The sequence below is a fragment of the Microplitis mediator genome, chromosome 8 (genome assembly GCF_029852145.1).
Source record: "Microplitis mediator isolate UGA2020A chromosome 8, iyMicMedi2.1, whole genome shotgun sequence".
Taxonomy (NCBI): Eukaryota; Metazoa; Arthropoda; class Insecta; order Hymenoptera; family Braconidae; genus Microplitis; species Microplitis mediator.
The window spans coordinates 9,777,426-9,803,709 of NC_079976.1; the positions used below are offsets into that span (position 1 = coordinate 9,777,426).

The following is a 26,284-nucleotide window of genomic DNA, read 5'->3' on the forward strand; positions in this document are numbered from 1 at the left end:
AAAGATCAAAATCGGTTCATCCGTTCGAAAGATACAGATATTTACATACACACATATATACATTCGGACATCATCTTGAAATTAGCCAGAATAGCTTCCTAGAACCTCAAAACGTTAAAATCTCTCAGAAATTCGATTTTCGAAAATCGGACCGAAACCAATAATTTCCCAAATTTTTGAAAATTTCCAATTTTCTTAGCGGGAAGTTCAAAATTAAACGAAAATTTGTCAATTAATTTTAAATAAAGAAAATTTTTAATGGTTTATTCGACCCTGTGTCCTTATTTTGCTTTCTATTCCTACAAAGATATACACGGAAAGAAAATTATGGGAAGTTTTCCTATGCATTATGGGAATGGTTCCCATAATGGTATGGGAAGAGTACCTATACTACTATAGGAATGGTTCCCATATATTATGGGAATCATCCCCATAATAGTATGAGAATAGTTCCCATAATGATATGGGAATGGTTCCCATAATGATATGGGAATGGTTCCCATACCATTATGGGAATGGTTCCCATAATATTATAGAAACCATTCCCATATCATTATGGGAACCATTCCCATACTATTATGGGAATGGTTCCCATATTGGTATAGGAACTATTCCTATAATATTATGGGAACTATTCCCATAATGTTATGGGAACCATCCCTATAATATCATAAAATTTTTTTTTTGCACAATAGTGTAGAAATTTCCCAAAATTCAAATTTTCTTGAATGTTTTGTGCTGACAAAAAAATTCTTATTAAAAATTTTAATGTTTTTTTGCCGAATTCGATTTTTTTTTTCAATGTTTGAATTTTTGTTTTTATGTTTAATAATATTTCTGTGTATTGTAGAAGTGATTACCACACTTCTTTAAATTAATTTTTTAATGATATTATGGGAACCATTCCCATAATATTATAGGAATGGTTCCTATAATAGTATGGGAACTATTCCCATAATAATATGGGAATGATTCCCATAATGGTATACGAACCATTCCAATTGCATTATGGGAATCATTCCCATAATATTATGGGAATAGTTCCCATACTATTATAGGAACCATTCCAATAAATTATAGGAATGATTCCCATAATATTATAGAAAGTATTCCTATAAATTATATGAACCATTCCTATAATTATAGTAACCATTCCTATAGTGTTATGGGTATCATTCCCATAATTATAGGAACTATTCCTATAATTATGGGAATCATTCCTATAATTATAGGAACCGCTCCCATAATTTATGGTCGTAATTCCTATGATGGTATAGGAAAAAATTTCACAAAATTATGGGAACCGCTGCCATAATTTTCTTTCCGTGTAAAAAATAAAATCATTAATTTCCATAAATAATGTTTCTTTTTCATCCAATCAATTAATCTAAATATTAAATCGTTATTGTTTTCATTATTTTTGAATAACATAAACAAAAAAAATAATTATTAACGCTCGAGTAGCGTTTCTATTCAACGCTATAGATATCAGCCTTTCTATCAAGCGTTCATCTTTAGCTAAAAATGAGAAAATTTACTATGATAAATTAATCTAAGCACTGATAGAAGTATTTATTTGAGCCAAATAAGATTTATTAATAGTTAATAAATGATTTATTTGAAAGCTTAACCAAATAAACATTTCTTAATAGTTAATAAATGGCTCATTTGAATAGAAAGAAATGACGCATGAAGTTAATTAATTAAGATTATGACAAATAATTTATAGGACTGTTTAATTTTACTTTTTTAAGGAAAATAATACACACAATTAATTTAAATTGAGGATAAAAAATATTATACAAAATATAAAAAAAAAATGAAATATTATAATAAATCTCTACTAACGATTACACTCATTTCATTCGACGTTATAAACATAAAGTGGCACGGTAGTCAAATATCGCAGCGATGTTCACTCAAATATAAGATTTATTAACCATTAATTAATCTACATTTGAGGCAAACAAATATTTATTTCGGCCAAATAATGCTGAAAACTGTTTCAAATAAATACATTCATTAGTATCAAATAAATACTTCTATCAGTGTGATATATAATTAATCTATATGGTAACGTTATAGCAAGTATTCCAAGTAAAGCCGTAATTTCTTTAATAACAAATAAAATAAGTGTGATTGTTTAACAAAATTACCAACAATACAATTATACAACAGTGCAGCCAGATCGCAGACGAAAAGTTCCCCTTCCCAAGCACCGTTTAAGCTGTGAGTGATGCTAAAATGGTGCGAAAGAAGGGGAACTTTTCGTCCACGATCTGGCTGCACTGTTATACAAGGCTATATAAATTTAGTAGAATTTTTCTCAAATTATAACAGCAAACTTAGAATACTTGCTATAATATTATCATAGAGAATAATTTGCCATCATTGTCGCTATCATTTTTCAAACGGTCTAAAGTAGAATATACTTGCAATAACTTTACGGATGAGCTTTAGGTCTCCGATTGTTTCTAAATAATGTATGGGATTATAGTGAGCACTATCTTAATGATATTTATATGTCAATCAAACATACGAAGTTTAGAATTGAATAAAAGCGTTAATCAAACCGATCAGTAATGTCGTAATTCTTTTAATAACAAATAAAATAAGTATGATCGTTTAATTGAATTCCCTGATTAAACAACTGAATTCGATCGAATTAAACAGAATTAAATTTTTAATTCTATTTAATTCAAATAAATTCTGTTAATTTGGTACCTAACTAAAAATGAATTCTGTCTAATTCGGCAGGAAAACCAGAATTTATCCAAATTAAAACGAATTTAAATAATTCTATTCGGTTTAATTCTGATTAATTCGAAAATAATTCTCCAATTTCTAGTTCTGAATCCGAATTAAACTGAATTAAAACGAATTTGAAATTTTTAAATCGGTTTTATTCTTTTTAATTCAAATTCAAATTTTCAATTCAGTTGAATTCTGTTTTGCAGAATTCGACAGAATATAACAGAATTAAAATATTTAATTAGGTCGAATTAAGTTGTTTAATCAGGATTCACTACCATCAATTATCATGTTATTATTAAAAATTATTCAAGCTCGAGTAGCGTTTCTATCCAACGCTATAATCAGCTCTTCTATCGAGCGTTCTTTAACTAATAATGATAAAGTTTACGTTTGCTGTTATGCCAATCATTTCCTTATTCATTTACTTTGTGTTCTGATAAAACTTTTTTTTCTTCATTTTTTAAGAGATTGGCTCGGACGTAATAGTCGAAGAGAATTTCCTCAATCTATTATTTATTTATTACTGACTTTTTGCTTCAGGTTAACAGGGCAAAATGGGTTAATAGGGAAAATAGTAAAAATTTTGATATTTATTTTTTCGAGTCGTAAAATAATTATTTTATGAATTTCATTTTTTTCAAATTTTGAGCAGATAAAAATTTGCAGCAGTCGAAAAAAATTTTTTGCCCTTTATTTATTGAAGAAAAAGTTTAGTACACAATTTTTTTATGGTCTATTTTATTTTAGGGTGTTGAGTTTACTCTTATTACCTGCATTACTTTGAAAAATAATATTATTAAATGATAATCATTAATAACAATAATAATTCCTAAGGTCATCGTAACTTTTAAAAATAGCCCGGCTTTAACATGACACATGGAATTTTTCTAAGATCTACTTAGATGTATATAGATCGATATCTCTATTTTTACCGATCAGTATTTAATTTTATGGATGCTCATAGAATTTTTAGAAATATTATTTTATATCGAAGCAGATGTGTGCTCTTTAATCTCAATGGCTTTGAAAGAATCATAAAGGTTACCTGAATACTTAAGTCAATTCGCGTGGTTAAATCAATAAAAATGAAAAATTCAGCGAAATACAATATATTAAAAATCAATATTTTCATTATCTGTTATCTTTATTAAATAAGGAAAATTTTTAATGGTTTATAAAAGTAATCAGAAAAATTACTGATAAGACAGGATATAAAAGAGCATAATTTTTATGCGATCAACACTCACAAACAAGTTGAGATCGTCAGTACTTCAAATCAATCTTTCAGGTGGGTGCTCTCTAAATCTGAAACAGTGAAAACCACTGAAACATAGTGTATACACACTAGGGTGATTCAAAAAAAAAATTTAATTTTTTTTCCGCTCTTACCCCCTAAAACGTTAGTGGTTTCCGAGAAAAAAATCCTCCCAAAATATGGGCTCTCTAGCTCAACCCTAAGAGGTCGCTATTTTTATTTTAATTTCCCATCTAATTAACATGTAAAAATTTACTTTTTCACTAAAAGTGTAATTACTCGTAAGCTGCTCAATATTTTTTGAATTTATACAAAGATCTTTAAAGCTGATTCCTCAAGCTTTCCAAAACCCTATGATAAGTCATAATTATCATAATTAAAACGCCAATCAAAGCTATGTGAATAGTATCGATTTTGTATTTCAAAATGAAATTGTTAATTTTCGATTTTTTTTTTGCTAGCTTCAATTGGGGATAATTTTGACTTGTCATAGGGTTTTGGAAAGCTTGAGGAATCAGCTTTGAAAATCTTTGCATAAATTTGAAAAATATTGAGCAGCTTAAGAGTAACTACACTATTAGTGAAGAAGTAAATTTTTACATGTTAATTAGATGGAAAATTAAAATTAAAATAGCCACCTCTTAGGGTTGAGCTAGAAAGCCCATCTGTTGGGAGGATTTTTTTCTCGGCAACCACTAACGTTTCAGGGGGTAAGAGCAAAAAAAAAAATTTAATTTTTTTTTTGAATCACTCTAATACACACCATCTCACAGCTGTAAGTATACAGCTTGGTATAATTATAGCTGTAAAACAGTTAATAATCACCGTTTCAGATTTAGAGAGTAACAAATAAATAATTAATTTCAAACAACTAGCACTCACTAAGTTACTGCTCGAGTATCACTATAAAATTTATTAAAAATGATTAAAATTTAATTGTTAATCAAATCCTTTCTAATTAACTCTCAGATTTTTTTTCTATTTTTATTATCACTAAAATTTAATAGGACAAATATTTGTTATTTATTTGCAAACTTATTGGTTTCGATAATTGTATAATCATGGAATTTAAAAAAAAAATTAAAACACGGTCAAATCTGTTTCATTGATCCTCTAATATATTTTTCTTTTAAAATATTTCAACTACGATAAAAGATAAAAATAAACTGTTTAAATTTTCAAGTTTTACCAAAAGAATTTTATTCTTAATTAATACAAAAAAAAAACTTAAGTATTTAATCTAATAAAATTAAAAAATTTTGATGTCAGTAATTTTCAAATATCATATCAATATTTTTTAGCGTTAAATTTTTGTATAATTAATAATTATTTATAAAATGTTAAGACATTGAACTGACAATTGCAGAAATAAAATTGTATATCGAAATCTAACTCTTGAGTCAAGTCCTTCTACGTTCCTTAAAAACGTTCTTGCGTGAGGCTTTCTATTAGATAAAAATTCAAATTTTATATTTTTGGCAAGAATGAATCAATAATTATTGTTCTTGAAAATTTCAGTATATGTTATCGATCATTTGAAAAAGTTATTAACGATTAAAAATCAAGTTTTAACATAAAGTCTTATGGGAAACTATAACTTTTTATGTTTCAACTTAATAAAAAAAATATTATTAGAATAAACAAAGGGACAAATAATGTTTCAAAATATTCTTTAATTTCTGCTCATGATATGATCGTTGTAAAAAAAATAGTGTTATCGATGATTTAAATTATTTATTAAGGATTTATTATGACAAAAAAATCTAAGTCAAAATAATGTCTAATTAAAAATTTACATTTTATACAGTAATTATTTTATAAATATTTTCAATAGTTCAAAAAAATTGATGAATTATTGAGATATTTTCAAAAATTGAATAGCCTCGGAATTTAATTTGAATCAGTTGGCCCTCATTTGACTCACGAGTTGCGCTAGAATTCTAAAAGTTATAGTTCAAAAAGCCTAGAAGTAAATTTTTCTGATTTCTACTCTTATGTCTATAAATAAGTATATCGAAAACATTTGATTACAAATCATGGCAATAATTCATAAAATTTTAATCTTCAATTTAAACCCCTTCCTCATCTTAAACTCAACTTATTTAAAAGTTATCTCCTTAAACTTAAAACCTCAATAATTTTTAATTTCAGTTAATTCTTTAAAAAATGAACTCCAAATTTATGTTAGTAATTTTATTATTCGCAATTTGGTCATTTTTCAACTTGAGTCCTATCACTGGTTTAGTAAGTTTATAAATATATTTTATATTTAATTTTCTTCAAAAAAATTTTAACTTTATTATTTCTTTGATTTTTACTACAGGAATTGAAAAGAGTGAGAGCTATGACGGTTAAAGCTGGAGGCGCGGTAAGTGAAAATATACGTTTTTCATTTATTTATTTCATCTATTAATTTTTAGTTATTTATTTATTTATTTTTTATTGCAGGCTGTAGGAACACGTAGTGGCACATTCGTGAAAACTTGACTAAGTAGACCTTTAGATTAGTAAGTCTATAAAGATATTATAAAATTAATTTTCTTTTGAAATACATTGTTAACTTTTTATTTTATTTTATTTTCTAGTCCAGAAATCCGAGGGAGACTCAAACAAAATAATCACCCATGGAAACCGGAAACGAAATCCCGAATACTTTAACGATAAAATTTGAACTTAATTATTATAAAAATATTATTATTGTTAATTTTATTGCATGTCGGAATAAACTTTAAGCAAATATATTTTATAATCATTAATTTCAAGAATGTTATTTTTATTTTATTTATTTAAGAGATGGCCAATTTCACCCTATGTTCTAATTTGACTATATCTCATTCTTAAAAGAATATCAAAATCATCAATTTAAATAAATAAATTTTTTTTCTCATAACAAACAAAATTGCATATTTATGTTGTTATTATGATTATCTTTATTATTAACGAGGTTCATGCGTTTCTAATGGTTATCAAAAATTCCAACTTTTCGATTTGAAATTTTACAATTTTGATGATAAATATACCATACATCTACTCTTAGAATTATTCGAGGATTCACCGTATAGTTATTGAAAAATAAATTATTAAAAACTGTGTGATTTAAATCCTTATACATGAGCTCTTATGATAGAAACACTATGTCCCTAACAATATGCATTTTTTCACTGTCAACTTTCCAATTTTGAGCTCTCATTAAATTTCAATGATAATAAAAATAAACAAACGATTCTAGAGTTAATTTTAGAGTATAGATTTTAATAAACAGTTAAATTAAAATCATATTCAATAAATTTGGTAGTAATACTCGGGCAGTCACATAGAGACTGCAGGTTGCTCGTCATCATTAATATTAAAGAAAAAATTTTGACCCAAAAATATCGTCTGACCGACAACTTGAGTAAAAATTTAAAAAATAATTTTTTAATTAATTTCAAATATAAAAACATTTTTAATGGTTTATTCGACCCCGCGTTCTTATTTTGCTCTCTATTCCCACAAAAATAAAATTATCAATTTACATAAATAATGTTTTTTTTTTTCATCAAATCAATTGATCTAAATATCAAATCGTCATTATTAAATTAAATAAACAAAAAAAGTAATTATTATCGCTCGAGTAGCGTTTCTATCCAACGCTATAGATATCAGCTTTTTTATCGAGCGTTCATCTTTAGCTAAAAATGAGCAAGTTTACGATGATAAATTAACCTATGATAATGTTATAGCAAGTGTTCCAAGTAAAGCCGTAATTCCTTTAATAACAAATAAAAAAAGCGTGATTGTTTAACTAAATTACCAACCATTACTCTCTAAACGAAATTGTTAAAAAATTTCAAACGTTCTAGCGATGGTAGTCTACTCAGAAAAATAAATTTTTTTTACAGCGAATAATTTATACCCAGCAATAAAATTGAACCATTTTTCCATTTAAAAATATCCGACAATTTATAACAAGTATTGAGCATTGTGATTATTCATACAGTTAAGTGAAGAATCAATAAATTAAAACAATATGTCACTAGTAGGGGTCCTGTCAATAATGGAGGCTTTTACCTTATGATCATTAAATTTTTAAAATATTATTTTTATTTTATTTACTTAAAAAATGGCCAATCTCACCCTGTGTTCTTATTTTACTATATTTCATCCATAAAAAAATTTAAAAATCATCAATTTAAATAAATAGATTATTTTCCTCACAAAAAAAATTGCATAAATATGTCATTGAAAAAAAAGAAAAAAATTTTAACCCAAAAAAATTTTCTGACCAACAACTTGAGTAAAAATTAAAAAATAATTTTAAATAAAAAAAATTTTAATGGTCCATTCGACCCCGTGTCTTTATTTTGCCCTCTATTCCCACAAAATAAAAAATAAAATCATTGATTTCAAATAAATAATGTTTTTTTTGTCTCCTAAAATAAATTAATCTAAATATTAAATCGTTATTGTTATCATTATTATTAAATTACATAAAGAAAAAAAATAATTATTCACGGTCGAGCAGCGTTCCATCCAACGCTATAGATATCAGCCTGACTGTGAAGCGAAGGCAATTATCGTAGCGAAACTTGAACGCGAGTGTCAGGTTCTGATACGACGGGTCGAGTCCCCAGGGATTTCCAGGACTCGAACGGGACTATCCCAACCACTCAGCGTCCTTAATTACAATCCTCACTTTCTTCCTCCCGCCACTCACCCATTCCCAAATCACCCCCTTCCTCCCACCTAGATCTTGCTGTCAAATCTTAAGTCTTGTACCTGACTACCCCACCGTTAATTCCCACCGATTTCAATTAATAAAAAAAAATATATTTGATTAAATCTGTATTAAATATATATGACTTAGCGAACCCAATGGGAATCCGGGCGAATCGTAGTAGGATTGAACGGTTGAAATGGAATAATATCCAATAATCTGGCAGCCCGAGTAGTATGGGTCGGATGGGTGGGATAAAAAGGGACGTTGTTGTTATCGGGACATCGCAGGAGTGTCAGTGGAAGCCATTTCTGACTCAACTAAACTGAACTAAACTCGACTCGACTCGACTCGACTCGGTTTTCTGACAACCTGGCTCTCACCATCAAAATTAATTATTGATTTCGGATATGACCAATTCACAAGTTAAACCTCATCCGGGTGCTAATGGAAAGCGAACCAGTCCGTCACCTCAAACCACAACAGACCCGGTTAATGCTTTCGATAAAACCTTTTGTTATATTTTAAACTTTTGTCCGGCGGTTTTATATTTAAACCAACGAATCGCCACTCCAGTGACGGTATTTTTAAATAAACAAAATATAAATAGACATGCAGGAAACAATGAAAACATTTTATTTTATTTTATAATTCATGCAGTAAAAAATAATAAAATAAAATAAAAGCAACAGATGACAGGATTTAAAAGTTATAGATAGGAATTGAGATGAAAAAAAAGATAAATGATAAGGAGTTACGGTAACTGGAGATCAATAGCTTGTTTGCAGGAATGAAGAAGGTAATGGGGCCGGCGATGACGCGCTTCCAGGTCGAGATCTACTACTACCTCTTCGTCTTGATCCTCGAGATGACGGGGCTTCGAAGCTTTCTAATATCTATACGCAAAGTGTTAAATATTATTTATTTATTAACGGACAGGAAGTTATCTAAGAGGAAGGAAATATTTCCTGATAAATAAAAAAAATAATTAATTGATCGTGTTCATGTTTTTTTTTTTTTGTTTTTTTAAAGATAATTTTTTTTTTTAAGAGTAATAATGTATGAAAATTAATTAAAGCACTTTCACTTGGCGGTAGATGGTCAACACTATTAACGATGCTTTAAGTTATTTATTTAAAAGTTATTATTAAATAATTAAGCAATGTCCTTAATCACCTCCTGCAGCTCTGATTTTGAAAACATGTGAAACTTGCTCTCGGGAGTCATTGTCATTAGCTCGACATTTGTTTCATTTAATTTCTCTTCCATAACTTGTTTTAAAATTGTTAGTGTTGATTTTATTGCTTCCTTCAATGTCATTGACTGAAATAATAATAATAATTATTTTAATTATTATAGTGAATTTTTATTGATTAATGTATATGTAAATATGTATATTTACTAATATGTAAGTAGTAGACTGTTTAAAAGAAAACGACTAATTTTTTATTTCTTCATTATATCGGAAATATTGTTGGAAATGACGGAAAAAGAATATTGTGACAGTTTGAGCTCTTAATATTAAAACTAACAACTCCCGCATGGCAATTTTCTATTTCCCGTTTAAATAACATGTTTAGAAAATTTTTTTTTAAACTGGAATTTTATCACTCATCAGAGAATCAATGTATCGAAAAAAATAATGACTACTTTTGTTGAATTAAACGCTCTACAAATGAATCGTTTATTTGAGAAACCCCATAAGTCAAGAAAACAAAATTTTTCAGGAAACACAAAATTTTTTGGAAAAACTTGACATTAAAATAATAAATAAATAATTGAAGACAATAATGTTAGCGTCTCGGAAAAAGATTTCAACAAGAAAAATTTAATTTTTTAACTGAAACTACTTAAAAAAATTATTTAAAGTTGATTGACTTATGGGGTTTCTCAACCAAACGGAAAAAAAAGTTTTAAAATCTTTGTTTTTTTAAATTTTTCCACTCAAATCATTCATTACACTGATAAAATGAAGTATTAAATATGTATTTGAACTCTGAAACTCAGAAACTACAGAAAATTATAATTAATTTGAACATTTGAATTAGTCATACAACAGTCAACAATAAAACAACATTTGAAATTAATTTCCCAAAAAAGCGCGAATTTTGAATAAAAAAAAGAAAATTATTTCTGTAGAACTAAAACCGCATATGTTTATTTGAGTCATTGACTTATGGGGTTTCTCAATTAAATGAAATTGCTGTCACCCCGTTAATTTTTTTTTGAACGCTGATTCGATGCATATTTTGATTGATTTCTATGGAGGGACATCCAAAGAACCCAAAAATGCAAAAAACCCAATTTCGTAAAAAACATGACTTATGGGGTTTCTCAAATAAACGATTCAAATAATGTCTCTTATCATTTTTCGAAAAATTGAAATTTTCAAAAGTTATTCGAGGTCAAAGTTGAATTCACAGTAAATTCTAGTATTATTTGACTTTTTCGGCAATACTATCAGATTTATCATAAAATGTCACAGAATCTTTTTTGTAGACAATTTTATTTCCTACAAATTATCTTAGTTGAAGTTTTTTGAAATTCCGCTTTGTTTTCAAGTTATTTCCATTTTAGTGTCAAGCTTTTAAAAAAAATAGTGTTCTCATCGATTTCAAGAGCTTGAGGTAAAAATGAAAATAACTAGAAAACTATACAGAATTAGAAAAAATTCTATCAGAGGTTATTTGTAGTAATCGAAATTGTCTACAAAAAAGATTTTGAGACATTTTATGATTAGTTTGATAGGATTGCCGATAAAGTCAAATAATACTAGAATTTACTGTGAATCTAACTTTGACCTTGAATAACTTGAAAATTTTAATTTTTTGAAAAATGATAAGAGACATTATTTGTAGAGCGTTTAATTTTCAACAAAAGTAGTCATTGTTTTTTCCAATACATTGATTCGCTGATGAGTGAAAAAATTCCAGTTTAAAAAAAAATTTTCCCATGTTATTTAAACGGGAAATGGAAAATTGCCATGCGGGAGTTGTTAGTTTAATATTAAGAGCTCAAACTGTCACAATATTCTTTTTCCGTCATTTCCAACAATATTGTCGATATAATGAACAAATAAAAAATTAGTCGTTTTTTTTAAACAGTCTAGTAAGTAGATATATTTTAGAGTGATAATTAATGGGGCGTTAAATTTACTATGGCGAAAACATATTTAAATTATTGTAAAAGTCGAGGCGGGAAGATTTAAAAATCTTTTTGTAAAATTCGTTGAATTGAAATTATATAGAAAATGAACAGGAAATTATTTATAAAAAATTTTAATTCTGGATAAATGATCAAAGTAACGTTAAAAATGAATAGGAACAAATTTGTAGAGAATTAAATTTTCTATATAATTGTATTTATATATTTTTATCGCATTTCTGATAGTTAAGCTAATGTTTAAATTTTAAAATTAGTCATGATTTTGGAGATCAATTATTAAGAAATTTGAAGATTGATTATTTAAATTTTAAATTCTAGGTAAACGATCGAAGTTACGTTAAAAATATATAGGAGGTAATTTGTAGAGAATTTAATTTCCTACAAGATTGTATTGAAACATTATTATCGCATTTCTGATAGTTAGGCTAATATTTTAATTTAAAAATTAAAAATTATTTTGGAGATCAAGAATTTAAAAATGTGATGATTGAGGATTTAAATTTTAAATTCTAGGTAAACTGTCAATGTTACGTTAAAAATGTACAGAAAGTAATTTTTAGAGAATCAAATTCTTTCCAAAATTGTATTGATACATTTTTATCATATTTCTAATATTTGAGACAGAATTTTAGTTTTAAAATTTAAAGATTTTTAGAGGACGAATAATTTCGATATTTAAAGATTGAGTATTTAAAATTTAAATTACGTTTAAACGATCAAAGTTACGTTAAAAATGTATAGGGACCAATTTTTAGAGCATTAAATTTTCTATATAATTGTATTGATACATTTTTATCGTATCTCTGACAGTTGAGCTAATATTTTAATTTAAAAATTAGTAGTGATACTGGAGATCAATAATTTCGAAATTTGAGGATTAAAATTTTTAATTTTTAGTAAACTGTCAATGTTACGTTAAAAAAGTATAGAAAGTAATTTGTAGAGAATTAAATTTCCTACAAGATTGTATTCTTACATTTTTATCGTATCTCTAATAGTTGAGATAATATTTTAATTTAAAAATTTTAAGATTTTTAGGGGATCAATAATTTAGAACTTTGAAGATTAAGTATTTAAAATTTAAATTCTAGGTAAGCGATCAAAGTTATGTTAAAAATGCGTAAGATCGAATTTGTAGAGAATTAAATTTTCTACAAATTGTGTCTTCAATAGTTTAGACAAAATTTTAATTTAAGAATTTACAGTTTCTTTTACCAGAGTATAAAATTATATAATTAAAAAAAAAAACTACAAATTTTCAATAACAAGAGGAATAAATATTTCCCTATTGAACATGTATATCTACATACAATTTTGTAATATTATTTTTTACTCATTCAAAATTATGTAACTTAAAATAAAAAAAAATTCTCCAAGAATTATTTCTGTTTAGCGAAGAGAAAAAATCCAAATTAAATTAATAGACTTGGAATTTCTAAGACTACTGCAATAAAAATATGAAAAAAAAAAATATTCTATTGATTATTACAAAAAATTAAAGCTTTTAGAATTCTACTCAGTCTATTTTAAATGGAGAATTTTTTAAAAATAAAAATGTAGAAAAAAAAAAATAATAAAACCTTGTGAAAAACTTCTTGAAGAGATTGCTGAGCTCCTTCACTTCCGGATCCAATAGCTTTGGCATCAAACTGAACGAAAGTACCAGAAGGATCCATGTGAAACAACTGCGGTCCCTTTTCATCAATACCCGCAAAGAGAATAGCGACCCCAAATGGTCTGGACATGGCACTGCCATCATCATCGCTGTCTCCGAACTGGATCGCGAGATTAGAAACAGCCTGAGCGACAGACTCGACAGTCATCTTCTCGTTGTAAATGAACCAGTGATTCTGGCACTCAGCACGAGCGCGATCAATCATCGTCCTGGAATCAGCCATCAGACCTGACCCAGCGCAGCCGATGTGCTTGTCAACCTCAACTATTTTCTCAATAGTTGTCGACTCCATCAGCGGTGAGGTGATTCGTCTCTCCGCTGCCAAAACAACGCCTTCGGATGTTGAAATCCCGATTACCGTTGACCCGAGTTTTATTGCTTCGATAGCATATTCGACTTGGAACAGTCTACCCTCTGGGGAAAAAGTATTGACACCACGATCGTACTCTGATCTTGTCAGAAACATCTGAAATAAATTAATTATTTTATTTAAATTCAAATTTTATTGAGGTTAGAAAACTTAAATCTCCGTTATTTTTATACTTTACCAATTTAAATTAATTAGTTATATATTTAAATATTATTATTGTTATTACCTTGTAATAATTAGTAGTTAATTATATATTTAAACTCAACAAATTAATTATTATTATTCTTTTGATGACAAACGCCAGTCATTCAGAGTTTAGTTGCCAGTGAATAGCAGAAATTATACAGCTTCAAACTTTTCATAGAGGCGCTGCGCGCGCGTAATTTGAATGCATATGAATGTGAGAGAGGAGATGATATCCCGAAATGCACTACGCGCAGTGTAAATAATTTGGCGCGAAATTTAAAAAGTTAAAATTTAAAAAACTACGAGTTCTCTTATGTCCCACTCTCACATATTTAATTGAGCTCTCGACCAACAGTAAAATTAAAGCAGATATTTTATGTGACCGTGAGATAGAAAGTTTAGTAGCAAAAATTGATTTATGAGTGATCAATTTGACATCAATTGTATGACAAATCAACTTGTGACTTCTAGTGATTATTTAACAAAATAAATATAATATTGAAAATATTACATCATAAAAATTTTTTTCTTTTAAAAAAATATGATACTGAAGTTAGCCGACGTCTAATAATTTTTGGACTTTTTTTTAGACGGTAAATTATAAGAAAAAAAATATTTAAAAAAATTCCAATTGTAGTCTTTGAAATTTTCTATGTGTGAATAATTTTAATTTTTTTTTTTCTTCAAATTTAATTGTTAAAAAAAACCTAAAAATTTTCAATTGTCTGCTAACTTCAGGATCATAAAAAAATGAATAAAATACTTTTTTGCATATTCAGAAATTTTTATACTCACGAGTTCTTTGTTTTTAAAAATAATAATAATAAAATTGTTGAATTTCCTCGATCCTGACTCCTCGAATAGGGAACAATTTTGCCAGTGTCGGCAACAAGCTGCTTTAAAATAAATGGCTTTAAAAACTATAAATTAGAAAGAAGATAAAATATGTTTTTTGGCTTCGTAAATGGTCTATAAGTATACTTATAAAATATTATTCATATAGCAAACAAAATGATGCCTTGAGACTAAGGAGGATAAACGCCAACAACCCTAATAGCACAGTTTGCTTTAGTAAAAGTTTGCTTTAGCAAAAGTTTCATTGAATTTTTCGTCAAATGTCCGTCAACTTCGGACTTTTCCGTTTTTGACGACAATTTGTAAACAACATGGTATACAATTTGACGTAAATTTACTACGCGAATAAGAATGCAAATTCACTGTAATAGTTGATTAGAAAAAAGATGTCAATTTTCAGGCAAATTTTTATATCAATTTATAAATTGATAATTTGTAAAGCATTTTTTTTACCATCAAATTGTAGACAGTTTTGTGTATAAATTTGCTTACATTCTGTAATGGTAAAAATGAACATTACCAACTGTTTTTTTTTACAGGGGTTCGCACTTATCTCTCTGTTACACTCAAATCACCGAACGGTACTATCTTAGTTGCGCTAGTGCAGTAAATGGAAACTTTATCCAAGTTTTTCACTTAAACAAACGAATATTATCAAATAATTGAAGCGCACTTCTCTAGATTAGACAGTAGTACATCAATGTACAGTCTGTATTTTGTAATTATAGATTTTGTTGGCGAAAAAAACTTGGCAAAAAATATCTGATAACCCCTGTTTAGTAAAAAAAAAGTTACCTCTGAATTAAGGAAAAATTGACTGCAAATTTTTCTTTCCAACTTTTGCTATCGAATTGTCAGCAAATTTGGGCAGCGAATTTCACGCAATTTCAGTGATAACTTAATGCCAATTTCAAACTAAAGTGGCTATTAGGCCAATTACAGGAAGAAAAAAAATTTTGACATGATTTGATGATGAAATATTCTTGTGCTGAAAAATGATTTTATTTGATATTCGTAACAAATTAATCGGTAAATGTATGAAAAATTTTTTTAAGTGAAGAAAAATTATCTTAGCAATGAGAATACTATAGTATGACTCGAGTACTTTTGAATAGAATAAAGAAATTTAAGGAAAATTTGAATTGATTTTTTTATAAGTTATAAAAATAATCATTTTTGAGTTAAGAAACTAATAATTTACAGACAAAAGAAAATTGTTATTTTTTTTTTTTTAAAGATGTATTTTTCTTAGTGTAATATGAGAATATTAAAAATTTAAAAATATTTAGATTGATGATATAAATTCTTTAAAAAATTAAGACTTAACATTTAATTTACAATTAATTATATTCCAGTAAATTAATTAACTATGAATGTTGGTGGTTAAATAAAGAAAGTATATGTCTAGGTAAATATAAATAAAAAAAATTATCGTAAAAAAAAAAAAATGCAAATAATTGGAATTAAAAATAAATCGTTTTTATTACATAAAAATATAAAAATTATGTTTTGTAAACAGTATATACATAATATACAATTATCACAAGATGTGAATCAATTAAGTTAATAACTATACATAAATTAAATGACATGATTATACAATTAAATTACAAATTATTAAAAATGCTTATCAGTGCGAATGATCTTATAAAATATTAAAAATTATCGGCTATATTTTTTAAATCTATATTACTGAGGTATTTGAATACCTCCCTTGTACAAGTACTTGGGAGTTCCATTTTATCGAAAATACTATATATTCTACTTTTAATTTTTAAAAATAATTTCTTTCGCCCTAGTCCTTGCTTTAAACGATAATTTAACATTCCACCGTACAGTGGAAAAATGGACTCTGTATTTAAATTACTAATGATTTTAGGTTTGATATGCGTCAATCGGACAGCTAAACTGTGTTGGTCCATACACAAAACATCGTAAAACGTAAAATTACTCCCAGTAATATACGTTTTTTTCATTTTCTGGACTTCTTCACAACACTGAATACGCAGTTCTTCAAACACTTTATCATTTACCTCAGCCAAATTTTTTTTTGATACATAAAAATTAGTCGCACTAAGTTTGACTATGTGCTTTAGTATCATTGACTCAATTTCTGTCGAACATTTTAGACATGATATGTCTAATGCCGAATGACCAGATCCATTGACTGCATTGACGTCAGCACCAGCATCAAGCAGATGCTGTACAACATTAAAGTTGTCATCGACGAATAGAGCTCCGGAATGAAGAGCTGTCATCTTGTTGGCGATTACAGTGTTGACGTCGATCATAATGTTGTCTAATAATAATTTGACAACATCCAAGTTTTCGCGAACGACGGCACAATGTAATGCACTTTTGGTGACGCTTCCATTGACTGGTACCAAGTTTATATCCGCACCATATGCAAGAAGTAACTTGATTATGTTTGAATTTCCTTTTTCGGCAGCATGAACTAGGGGTGATATATCCCTATAGTTGTCGACATTCGGATCAGCACCATGTTTCAACAGGAGCTCAACCATTTCTTCATGACCTTCCCGAATGGCAACAGATAACGGCAGGTGGTCTCCAATGAACTGCGGATTGCAGGAAATCTCTGACGTCATGTTTTCTCCGTTGAAAATTTCAGAATTCATTGCACTTGTTTTTGAATTATTAACAATTGACAATTATTATCAAATAAAAATAAAGAAACTTCGACACTGAACAGTTGGTTTAACAATTCACTTTGCAATAATGCACTTTTTAAACAAGAGAATCACAAACTTTGAGTTGACGATCAATTTTGATTTGGACACTGTCGTAAGAATAGTGCGACTGATGTTCTGAAGATCAAAAATCACTTTGTGTTTATGTCTATTGCACCTCCAAAATTACCTTAAAATCCCCACCACTTCTATTTTCTTATTCTTATCCCTTCCTTTTACTATAATTATCCCATTATTTAGTAGTTTCAGTCCTTAATTTTGGGATAATTAGTTTTTCCCCAATTGCTTTTAAATGTCTATTAACATAATTACAATGAAGAGGATATTTGAATATTCTTTAAATTTTCTAAGTTCTGGCTAATGAAAGAATAAATAAATTAAAAAAAAAAAAAAACAATTTTAATATGAATTAAAAATAAGCCACGGCAGACAACAAATTTTTTATACTTCATGTATTGGTATGTTAAATTTTAAATCAGAGCGAAAATTTTTTTATTTTATTCTATTGCAATGACTGTTCATAAGTTAATCAATTTTCAATAATTTTAATTTTTAAGGTGCCGCTCTGGGATACAGACAATGTATAATTCACATTATATTACATTGCTATATTTCTTTTTACATAAAAAATAATTATTTTCATATGGTATTAAAAAATGCTTCATGCCGTCAAAGTATAGTGGTTTTCTACATTTTTAGATCCAGTAAAGAAATTAACAAGTTTATGTAAATAGTTCTTATTAATTTTAATGAAAATAGATCGTGACTAAATATTTCAAAATTTATCATTATTTGATTGTAGTAAGTCTATAAAAACCCAAAAGAAACAACTTACCTTTTCATTTACAGATCGACTTGCAATAATTATTAATCAAGTTGAATCCATAAATCATTTTCATACAATTATTTACATCAACTAGTTAATTTCTTTAATCAATTTTTATTTTTCATTTAAATTTTATTTACATAAGTGATAATCACAAACACAAAAATTAATGAGAATTAAAAAAAAACTATAAAAATAATAAGAAAAAAGTAGAAATGGAAGAAATATCTCAGCAAATGCATTGTTTAAATGTTGTGATAAATTGTCACAAATATTTTATTTACAAAAATTTATTAGCAATCGGCATCAGAAATGGAGAAATCCTGATAATTTCTGTTTATGACACTAAAGACTATAATGACAACAGTCATTGGGATGCAGGTAAAGACTGACAATGTACATAATTACTCTTAGGTATATGTAATAGTCTCGTCACAGAGATTACCTTAATTGCAACTCACTTATATTCGTAAATTAACATAATTACAATGAAGAGGATATTTAAATATTCTTTAAATTTTATAAGTTCTGGTTAATGAAAGAATAAATAAATTTAAAAAAAACAAAAACAATATTAATATGAATTAATAGTTAGCCACAACAGACAACAAATTTTTTATACTTCATGTGTTGATATGTTAAATTTTAAATCAGAGCAAAAATTTTTTCATTTTATTTTATTATAATGACTGTTCATAAAGCAATCAGTTTTCAATCATTTCAATTTTTAAAGTGCTGCTCTAGTATACAGATAATGCGTATAATTCACATTATAATGCATTAATATATTTTTTTTTACGAAAAAAAATAATAATTTTCATATGGTATTAAAAAATGCTTCATGCCGCCGAAGTATAGTAGTTTTCTACATTTTTAGATCCAGTAAAGCATTTCTGATCATTTTTAAAGTATTTCTCTTTTGCAAGTACTTATAAGTAGCACTTATAAGTGTATGAGAGGATGTTATATAAGACTTTCATATGTATTTTATGATATATGGCACAACATATACATCTTACACATTAGAAAAATATATGGGAACATATAATGATTTGTATATTTTCGTTATAGTGAATATATATATATAATTTCAAATTCATGGAAAATTATTTTGTGACTAATTTATTTTCATTTCAATGTCAAACTTTTAAAATTAATCAGAAATCTATTTTTTCAAGAGCTTGACATTGAAATGGAAATAACTTGAAAACAACGCAGAATTTTAAAAAATTTTATTCGTAACAATTTGTAAGGAATAAAATTATCTACAAAAAAGTTTCTATGATATTTTTCGATAAGACTGATAGTTTCGCCGGAAAAGTAAAAAAATATCAAAACTCACTATAAATATAACTTGAAACTTAACTAACTTTTGAACAGTGGGATTTATCAAAAAATGATAAGAGACTTTTTTTGTAGAGCGTTAAATTTCCTACAAAAATATTTGTTGTGCATAAAAATCCGTTGATTGGGTTCTGAGCTGGAAAATTCTAAAAAAAACTTATTTTTTTCCCCGTGTTATTTAAAGGGAAAATAGAAAAATAGAGTGAGGCAAACCTTAATATCATTATTGAGAGCTCGGGTTAGTACCAAATTTTTTATTTTTAGTTATACATTTAATTTTCTGGATACCATAAAAAAGAAAATAATCGTTTTTTTTTTTTAAATACCCTAATACCTATATATATGAATATTATACGTGTAATGTTATGCATGTTGAAATATGTATGATGCTGTTATAGTTTTCCACGTATGTAGTTACAAAATAATTTTCCATGAAATTGAAATTATATATATGTATTCACTATAACGAAAATATACAAATCATTATATGTTCCCATATATTTTTCTAATGTGTAAGATGTATATGTTGTGCCATATATCATAAAATACATATGAAAGTCTTATATAACATCCTCTCATACACTTATAAGTGCTACTTATAAGTACTTGCAAAAGAGAAATACTTTAAAAATGATCAGAAATGCTTTACTGGATCTAAAAATGTAGAAAACTACTATACTTCGGCGGCATGAAGCATTTTTTAATACCATATGAAAATTATTATTTTTTTTCGTAAAAAAAAATATATTAATGCATTATAATGTGAATTATACGCATTATCTGTATACTAGAGCAGCACTTTAAAAATTGAAATGATTGAAAACTGATTGCTTTATAAACAGTCATTATAATAAAATAAAATGAAAAAATTTTTGCTCTGATTTAAAATTTAACATATCAACACATGAAGTATAAAAAATTTGTTGTCTGTTGTGGCTAACTATTAATTCATATTAATATTGTTTTTGTTTTTTTTAAATTTATTTATTCTTTCATTAACCAGAACTTATAAAATTTGAAGAATATTTAAATATCCTCTTCATTGTAATTATGTTAATTTACGAATATAAGTGAGTTGCAATTAAGGTAATCTCTGTGACGAGAATATTACATATACCTAAGAGTAATTATGTACATTGTCAGTCTTTACCTGCATCCCAATGACTGTTGTCATTATAGTCTTTAGTGTCATAAACAGAAATTATCAGGATTTCTCCATTTCTGATGCCGATTGCTAATAAATTTTTGTAAATAAAATATTTGTGACAATTTATCACAACATTTAAACAATGCATTTGCTGAGATATTTCTTCCATTTCTACTTTTTTCTTATATTATTTTTATAGTTTTTTTTTAATTCTCATTAATTTTTGTGTTTGTGATTATCACTTATGTAAATAAAATTTAAACGAAAAATAAAAATTGATTAAAGAAATTAACTATTTAATGCAAATAATTGTATGAAAATGATTTATGGATTCAACTTGATTAATAATTATTGCAAGTCGATCTGTAAATGAAAAGGTAAGTTGTTTCTTTTGGGTTTTTATAGACTTACTACAATCAAATAATGATAAATTTTGAAATATTTAGTCACGATCTATTTTCATTAAAATTAATAAGAACTATTTACATAAACTTGTTAATTTCTTTACTGGATCTAAAAATGTAGAAAACTACTATTCTTTGACGGCATGAAGCATTTTTTAATACCATATGAAAATAATTATTTTTCATGTAAAAAGAAATATAGCAATGTAATATAATGTGAATTATACATTGTCTGTATCCCAGAGCGGCACCTTAAAAATTAAAATTATTGAAAATTGATTAACTTATGAACAGTCATTGCAATAGAATAAAATAAAAAAATTTTCGCTCTGATTTAAAATTTAACATACCAATACATGAAGTATAAAAAATTTGTTGTCTGCCGTGGCTTATTTTTAATTCATATTAAAATTGTTTTTTTTTTTTTTAAATTTATTTTATTCTTTCATTTATTCTTTCATTAGCCAGAACTTAGAAAATTTAAAGAATATTCAAATATCCTCTTCATTGTAATTATGTTAATAGACATTTAAAAGCAATTGGGGAAAAACTAATTATCCCAAAATTAAGGACTGAAACTACTAAATAATGGGATAATTATAGTAAAAGGAAGGGATAAGAATAAGAAAATAGAAGTGGTGGGGATTTTAAGGTAATTTTGGAGGTGCAATAGACATAAACACAAAGTGATTTTTGATCTTCAGAACATCAGTCGCACTATTCTTACGACAGTGTCCAAATCAAAATTGATCGTCAACTCAAAGTTTGTGATTCTCTTGTTTAAAAAGTGCATTATTGCAAAGTGAATTGTTAAACCAACTGTTCAGTGTCGAAGTTTCTTTATTTTTATTTGATAATAATTGACAATTGTTAATAATTCAAAAACAAGTGCAATGAATTCTGAAATTTTCAACGGAGAAAACATGACGTCAGAGATTTCCTGCAATCCGCAGTTCATTGGAGACCACCTGCCGTTATCTGTTGCCATTCGGGAAGGTCATGAAGAAATGGTTGAGCTCCTGTTGAAACATGGTGCTGATCCGAATGTCGACAACTATAGGGATATATCACCCCTAGTTCATGCTGCCGAAAAAGGAAATTCAAACATAATCAAGTTACTTCTTGCATATGGTGCGGATATAAACTTGGTACCAGTCAATGGAAGCGTCACCAAAAGTGCATTACATTGTGCCGTCGTTCGCGAAAACTTGGATGTTGTCAAATTATTATTAGACAACATTATGATCGACGTCAACACTGTAATCGCCAACAAGATGACAGCTCTTCATTCCGGAGCTCTATTCGTCGATGACAACTTTAATGTTGTACAGCATCTGCTTGATGCTGGTGCTGACGTCAATGCAGTCAATGGATCTGGTCATTCGGCATTAGACATATCATGTCTAAAATGTTCGACAGAAATTGAGTCAATGATACTAAAGCACATAGTCAAACTTAGTGCGACTAATTTTTATGTATCAAAAAAAAATTTGGCTGAGGTAAATGATAAAGTGTTTGAAGAACTGCGTATTCAGTGTTGTGAAGAAGTCCAGAAAATGAAAAAAACGTATATTACTGGGAGTAATTTTACGTTTTACGATGTTTTGTGTATGGACCAACACAGTTTAGCTGTCCGATTGACGCATATCAAACCTAAAATCATTAGTAATTTAAATACAGAGTCCATTTTTCCACTGTACGGTGGAATGTTAAATTATCGTTTAAAGCAAGGACTAGGGCGAAAGAAATTATTTTTAAAAATTAAAAGTAGAATATATAGTATTTTCGATAAAATGGAACTCCCAAGTACTTGTACAAGGGAGGTTTTTAAATACCTCAGTAATATAGATTTAAAAAATATAGCCGATAATTTTTAATATTTTATAAGATCATTCGCACTGATAAGCATTTTTAATAATTTGTAATTTAATTGTATAATCATGTCATTTAATTTATGTATAGTTATTTACTTAATTGACTCACATATTGTGATAATTGTATATTATGTATATACTGTTTACAAAACATAATTTTTATATTTTTATGTAATAAAAACGATTTATTTTTAATTCTAATTATTTGCATTTTTTTTTTTTTTACGATAATTTTTTTTATTTATATTTACCTAGACATATACTTTCTATATTTAACCACCAACATTCATAGTTAATTAATATACTGGAAAATAATTAATTATAAATTAAAGTTAAATTGCCCGCACATATATTGTCTGATAATCTAGATTAAACAATGCGCTTGCTGGGATATTTCTTCCATTACTACTTTTTTCTTCTTTTTTTATAATTTTTTTAGATTCTTTATCAATCTCGATGACTGTCATTATTACTTATGTATGCAAATAAAATATAAACTAAAAATAAAAATTGACCAAAGAAATTAACGAGTTTATGTAAATAATTGTACGGAAATGATTTATGAATTTAACTTAATTAATAATTATTGCATGTCTATTTCAGTTTTGATTACTATGGGCAAGTCGATCTGTAAATGAAGAAGTAATCCATTTCTCGTTAGTTTTTAAAGATATAATGTAAAGAAGTATTGATAAATTCTGAAATATTTAGTTAAGATATATTTTCATCAAAATGAATAACAATCAACATGAGAAAAAACAGTCATTAGGATGCAGGTAAAGACTGACAATGTACATAATTACTTTTAGACATATAATAGTCTCGTCACAGGGATTACCTTAATTGCAACTTACTTACATTCGTAAAATTGGTTTGTAATTACAATACGTTTGTATTCATTGATCTTTATTCGTATTCGAGTCTGACAACTATGAAGAAACTAATATATATATATATATATATATATATATATATATATATATATATATTAGGGTGATCCAAAAAATAACAAACTTTTTTTTTTTCTTCCAAACAGGTTCAAAAGTTTTATTTAGATAAAAAAAGACGCCTGTGAAAATTAGAGCTCTTAATATTAACATTAAGAGGTTCCTCATCGCACTTTTCTATTTTCCATAAGAATAACATGGGAAAAATTTTTTTTACGTCTTCTGATTTTTATAAGTAGCTAACGATGCGTCATAGGAATAATTGGCAGGCATATTTTTGTAGGGAATTGAATGCTCTACAAAAAAAGATTCCTATCATTTTTTGAGGAATCTATTTGTTTAAAAGTTATTTGAGGTTGAAGACGAATTCATATTAAATTTTGAGATTTTCTACTTTTCCGGCGAAACTATCAGACTTATTACAAAATACCATTGGACCTTTTTTGTAGACAATTTTATTCCCTAAAAGTTATTTCGAATAAAGTTTTTTCGAATTCCGCATTGTTTTCTAGTTATTTTTATTTTAATGTGATGCTCATAAAAAAATAGTCTTCTGATCGATTTTAAGAGCTTGACATTAAAATAAAAATAACTAGAAAGCAATGCGGAATTCGAAAAAACTTTATTCAAAATAACTTTTAGGGAATAAAATTGTCTACAAAAAAGGTCTGATGATATTTTGTAATAAGTCTGATAGTTTCACCGGAAAAGTAGAAAATCTCAAAATTTAATATGAATTCGTCTTCAACCTCAAATAACTTTTAAACAAATAGATTCCTCAAAAAATGATAGGAATCTTTTTTTGTAGAGCATTCAATTCCCTACAAAAATATGCCTGCCAATTATTCCTATGACGCATCGTTAGCTACTTATAAAAATCAGAAGACGTAAAAAAAATTTTTCCCATGTTATTCTTATGGAAAATAGAAAAGTGCGATGAGGAACCTCTTAATGTTAATATTAAGAGCTCTAATTTTCACAGGCGTCTTTTTTTATCTAAATAAAACTTTTGAACCTGTTTGGAAGAAAAAAAAAAAAATTTGTTATTTTTTGGATCACCCTAATATATATTAGGGTGCTTCGTTTTTTACAACTATTTTTTTTTTCCCTCCCATCCCGAAATTTTGTTGGAAATACCCTTAGAAAAATTCCCTGAGAGTTTGAGCCCTTAATATTAATATTAAGTACTCGACCACAGCGTGTAAAGATTTCCCATTTAAAATACACGTAAGCTTGGGTTTTTATTTTTTAAACTTCTATAACTCCGCGGTATTTTATGATATCATCTTACCCAAAGTCGTGATTTTCTCAGAATTAAATGCTCTACAATAATGTCCATTGTCGCAAAGTCGTAACTCATACAGGTGGGGTAGTACGGACCGCTAAACTGAATTTTTTCATAGAATTCTTGTTTTTTCTCTCAACAACAAGACCTACAGAAAAAATGTGAATGATAATTTCATAGAAAATTAAATTCTCTACAAAAAAGGTCCTTAGCACCGAATCACTCAGTTTGATATTTTCTGAGATATTAGTCAAATAAAAAATCAATATTTTCTAAGATTTGATTCGACATTTTAGGGGAATTTAATGCTACGTAAACTTCAATAATTAATATCTCAAAAAATATCAATCTGAGTGATTCGGTGCTAAGGACCTTTTTCGTAGGAAATTAAATTTCCTATAAAGTAGTTATTTGCATTTTTTCTATAGGTCTTGTTATTTATGAGATAATGAGAGAAAAAACAAGAATTCTATGAAAAAATTCGGCTTAGCGGTCCGTACTACCCCACCCGTATGAGTTACGACTTCGCGACAATGGACACTTTTGTAGAACATTTAATTCTGAGAGAATCCCGGCTTTAGGCGAAATGATAACATAAAATGCCGTAGAGTTATAGAAGTTTAAAAAATAAAAACCCAAGTTTACGTGAATTTCAAACGGGAAATCTTTACACGCTGTGGTCGAGTACGTACTGAAAAATAATTAATTATAAATTAATGTTGTCTTAGTTTTAAAGCAATTTATATCATCAATATAAATATTTCAAAATTTTTAATATTCTCATATTACA

At 27.2% G+C, this 26,284-nt stretch overlaps 3 protein-coding genes and 1 long non-coding RNA gene across 4 annotated transcripts; 2 read left to right on the forward strand and 2 right to left on the reverse strand.

Annotated features, from left to right (window-relative positions):
- Nucleotides 1–3,977: 3,977 nt before the first annotated feature.
- On the forward strand, nt 3,978–6,748 carry LOC130673318 (uncharacterized). The gene is made up of 5 exons (XR_008990871.1): nt 3,978–4,042; nt 6,161–6,253; nt 6,333–6,377; nt 6,458–6,516; nt 6,595–6,748. It is a non-coding gene; the product is annotated as an uncharacterized LOC130673318 (long non-coding RNA).
- Nucleotides 6,749–9,701: 2,953 nt separating this feature from the next.
- On the reverse strand, nt 9,702–14,301 carry LOC130673317 (proteasome subunit alpha type-5). The gene is made up of 3 exons (XM_057478291.1): nt 14,142–14,301; nt 13,451–14,011; nt 9,702–10,028 (listed from the first exon to the last, which is right to left on the reverse strand). The coding sequence occupies exons 2-3, from the start codon at nt 14,009–14,011 to the stop codon at nt 9,861–9,863; spliced, it is 729 nt and encodes a 242-aa protein (XP_057334274.1). The 5' UTR covers nt 14,142–14,301; the 3' UTR covers nt 9,702–9,860.
- Nucleotides 14,302–16,514: 2,213 nt separating this feature from the next.
- Nucleotides 16,515–17,565, reverse strand: LOC130673365 (putative ankyrin repeat protein RF_0381). The gene is made up of 2 exons (XM_057478352.1): nt 16,990–17,565; nt 16,515–16,526 (listed from the first exon to the last, which is right to left on the reverse strand). Exons 1-2 carry the CDS (start codon nt 17,563–17,565, stop codon nt 16,515–16,517), a joined length of 588 nt encoding a protein of 195 aa, XP_057334335.1.
- Nucleotides 17,566–22,311: 4,746 nt separating this feature from the next.
- On the forward strand, nt 22,312–23,871 carry LOC130673366 (putative ankyrin repeat protein RF_0381). Its single transcript, XM_057478353.1, has 2 exons — nt 22,312–22,887; nt 23,866–23,871. The coding sequence occupies exons 1-2, from the start codon at nt 22,312–22,314 to the stop codon at nt 23,869–23,871; spliced, it is 582 nt and encodes a 193-aa protein (XP_057334336.1).
- Nucleotides 23,872–26,284: the final 2,413 nt, after the last annotated feature.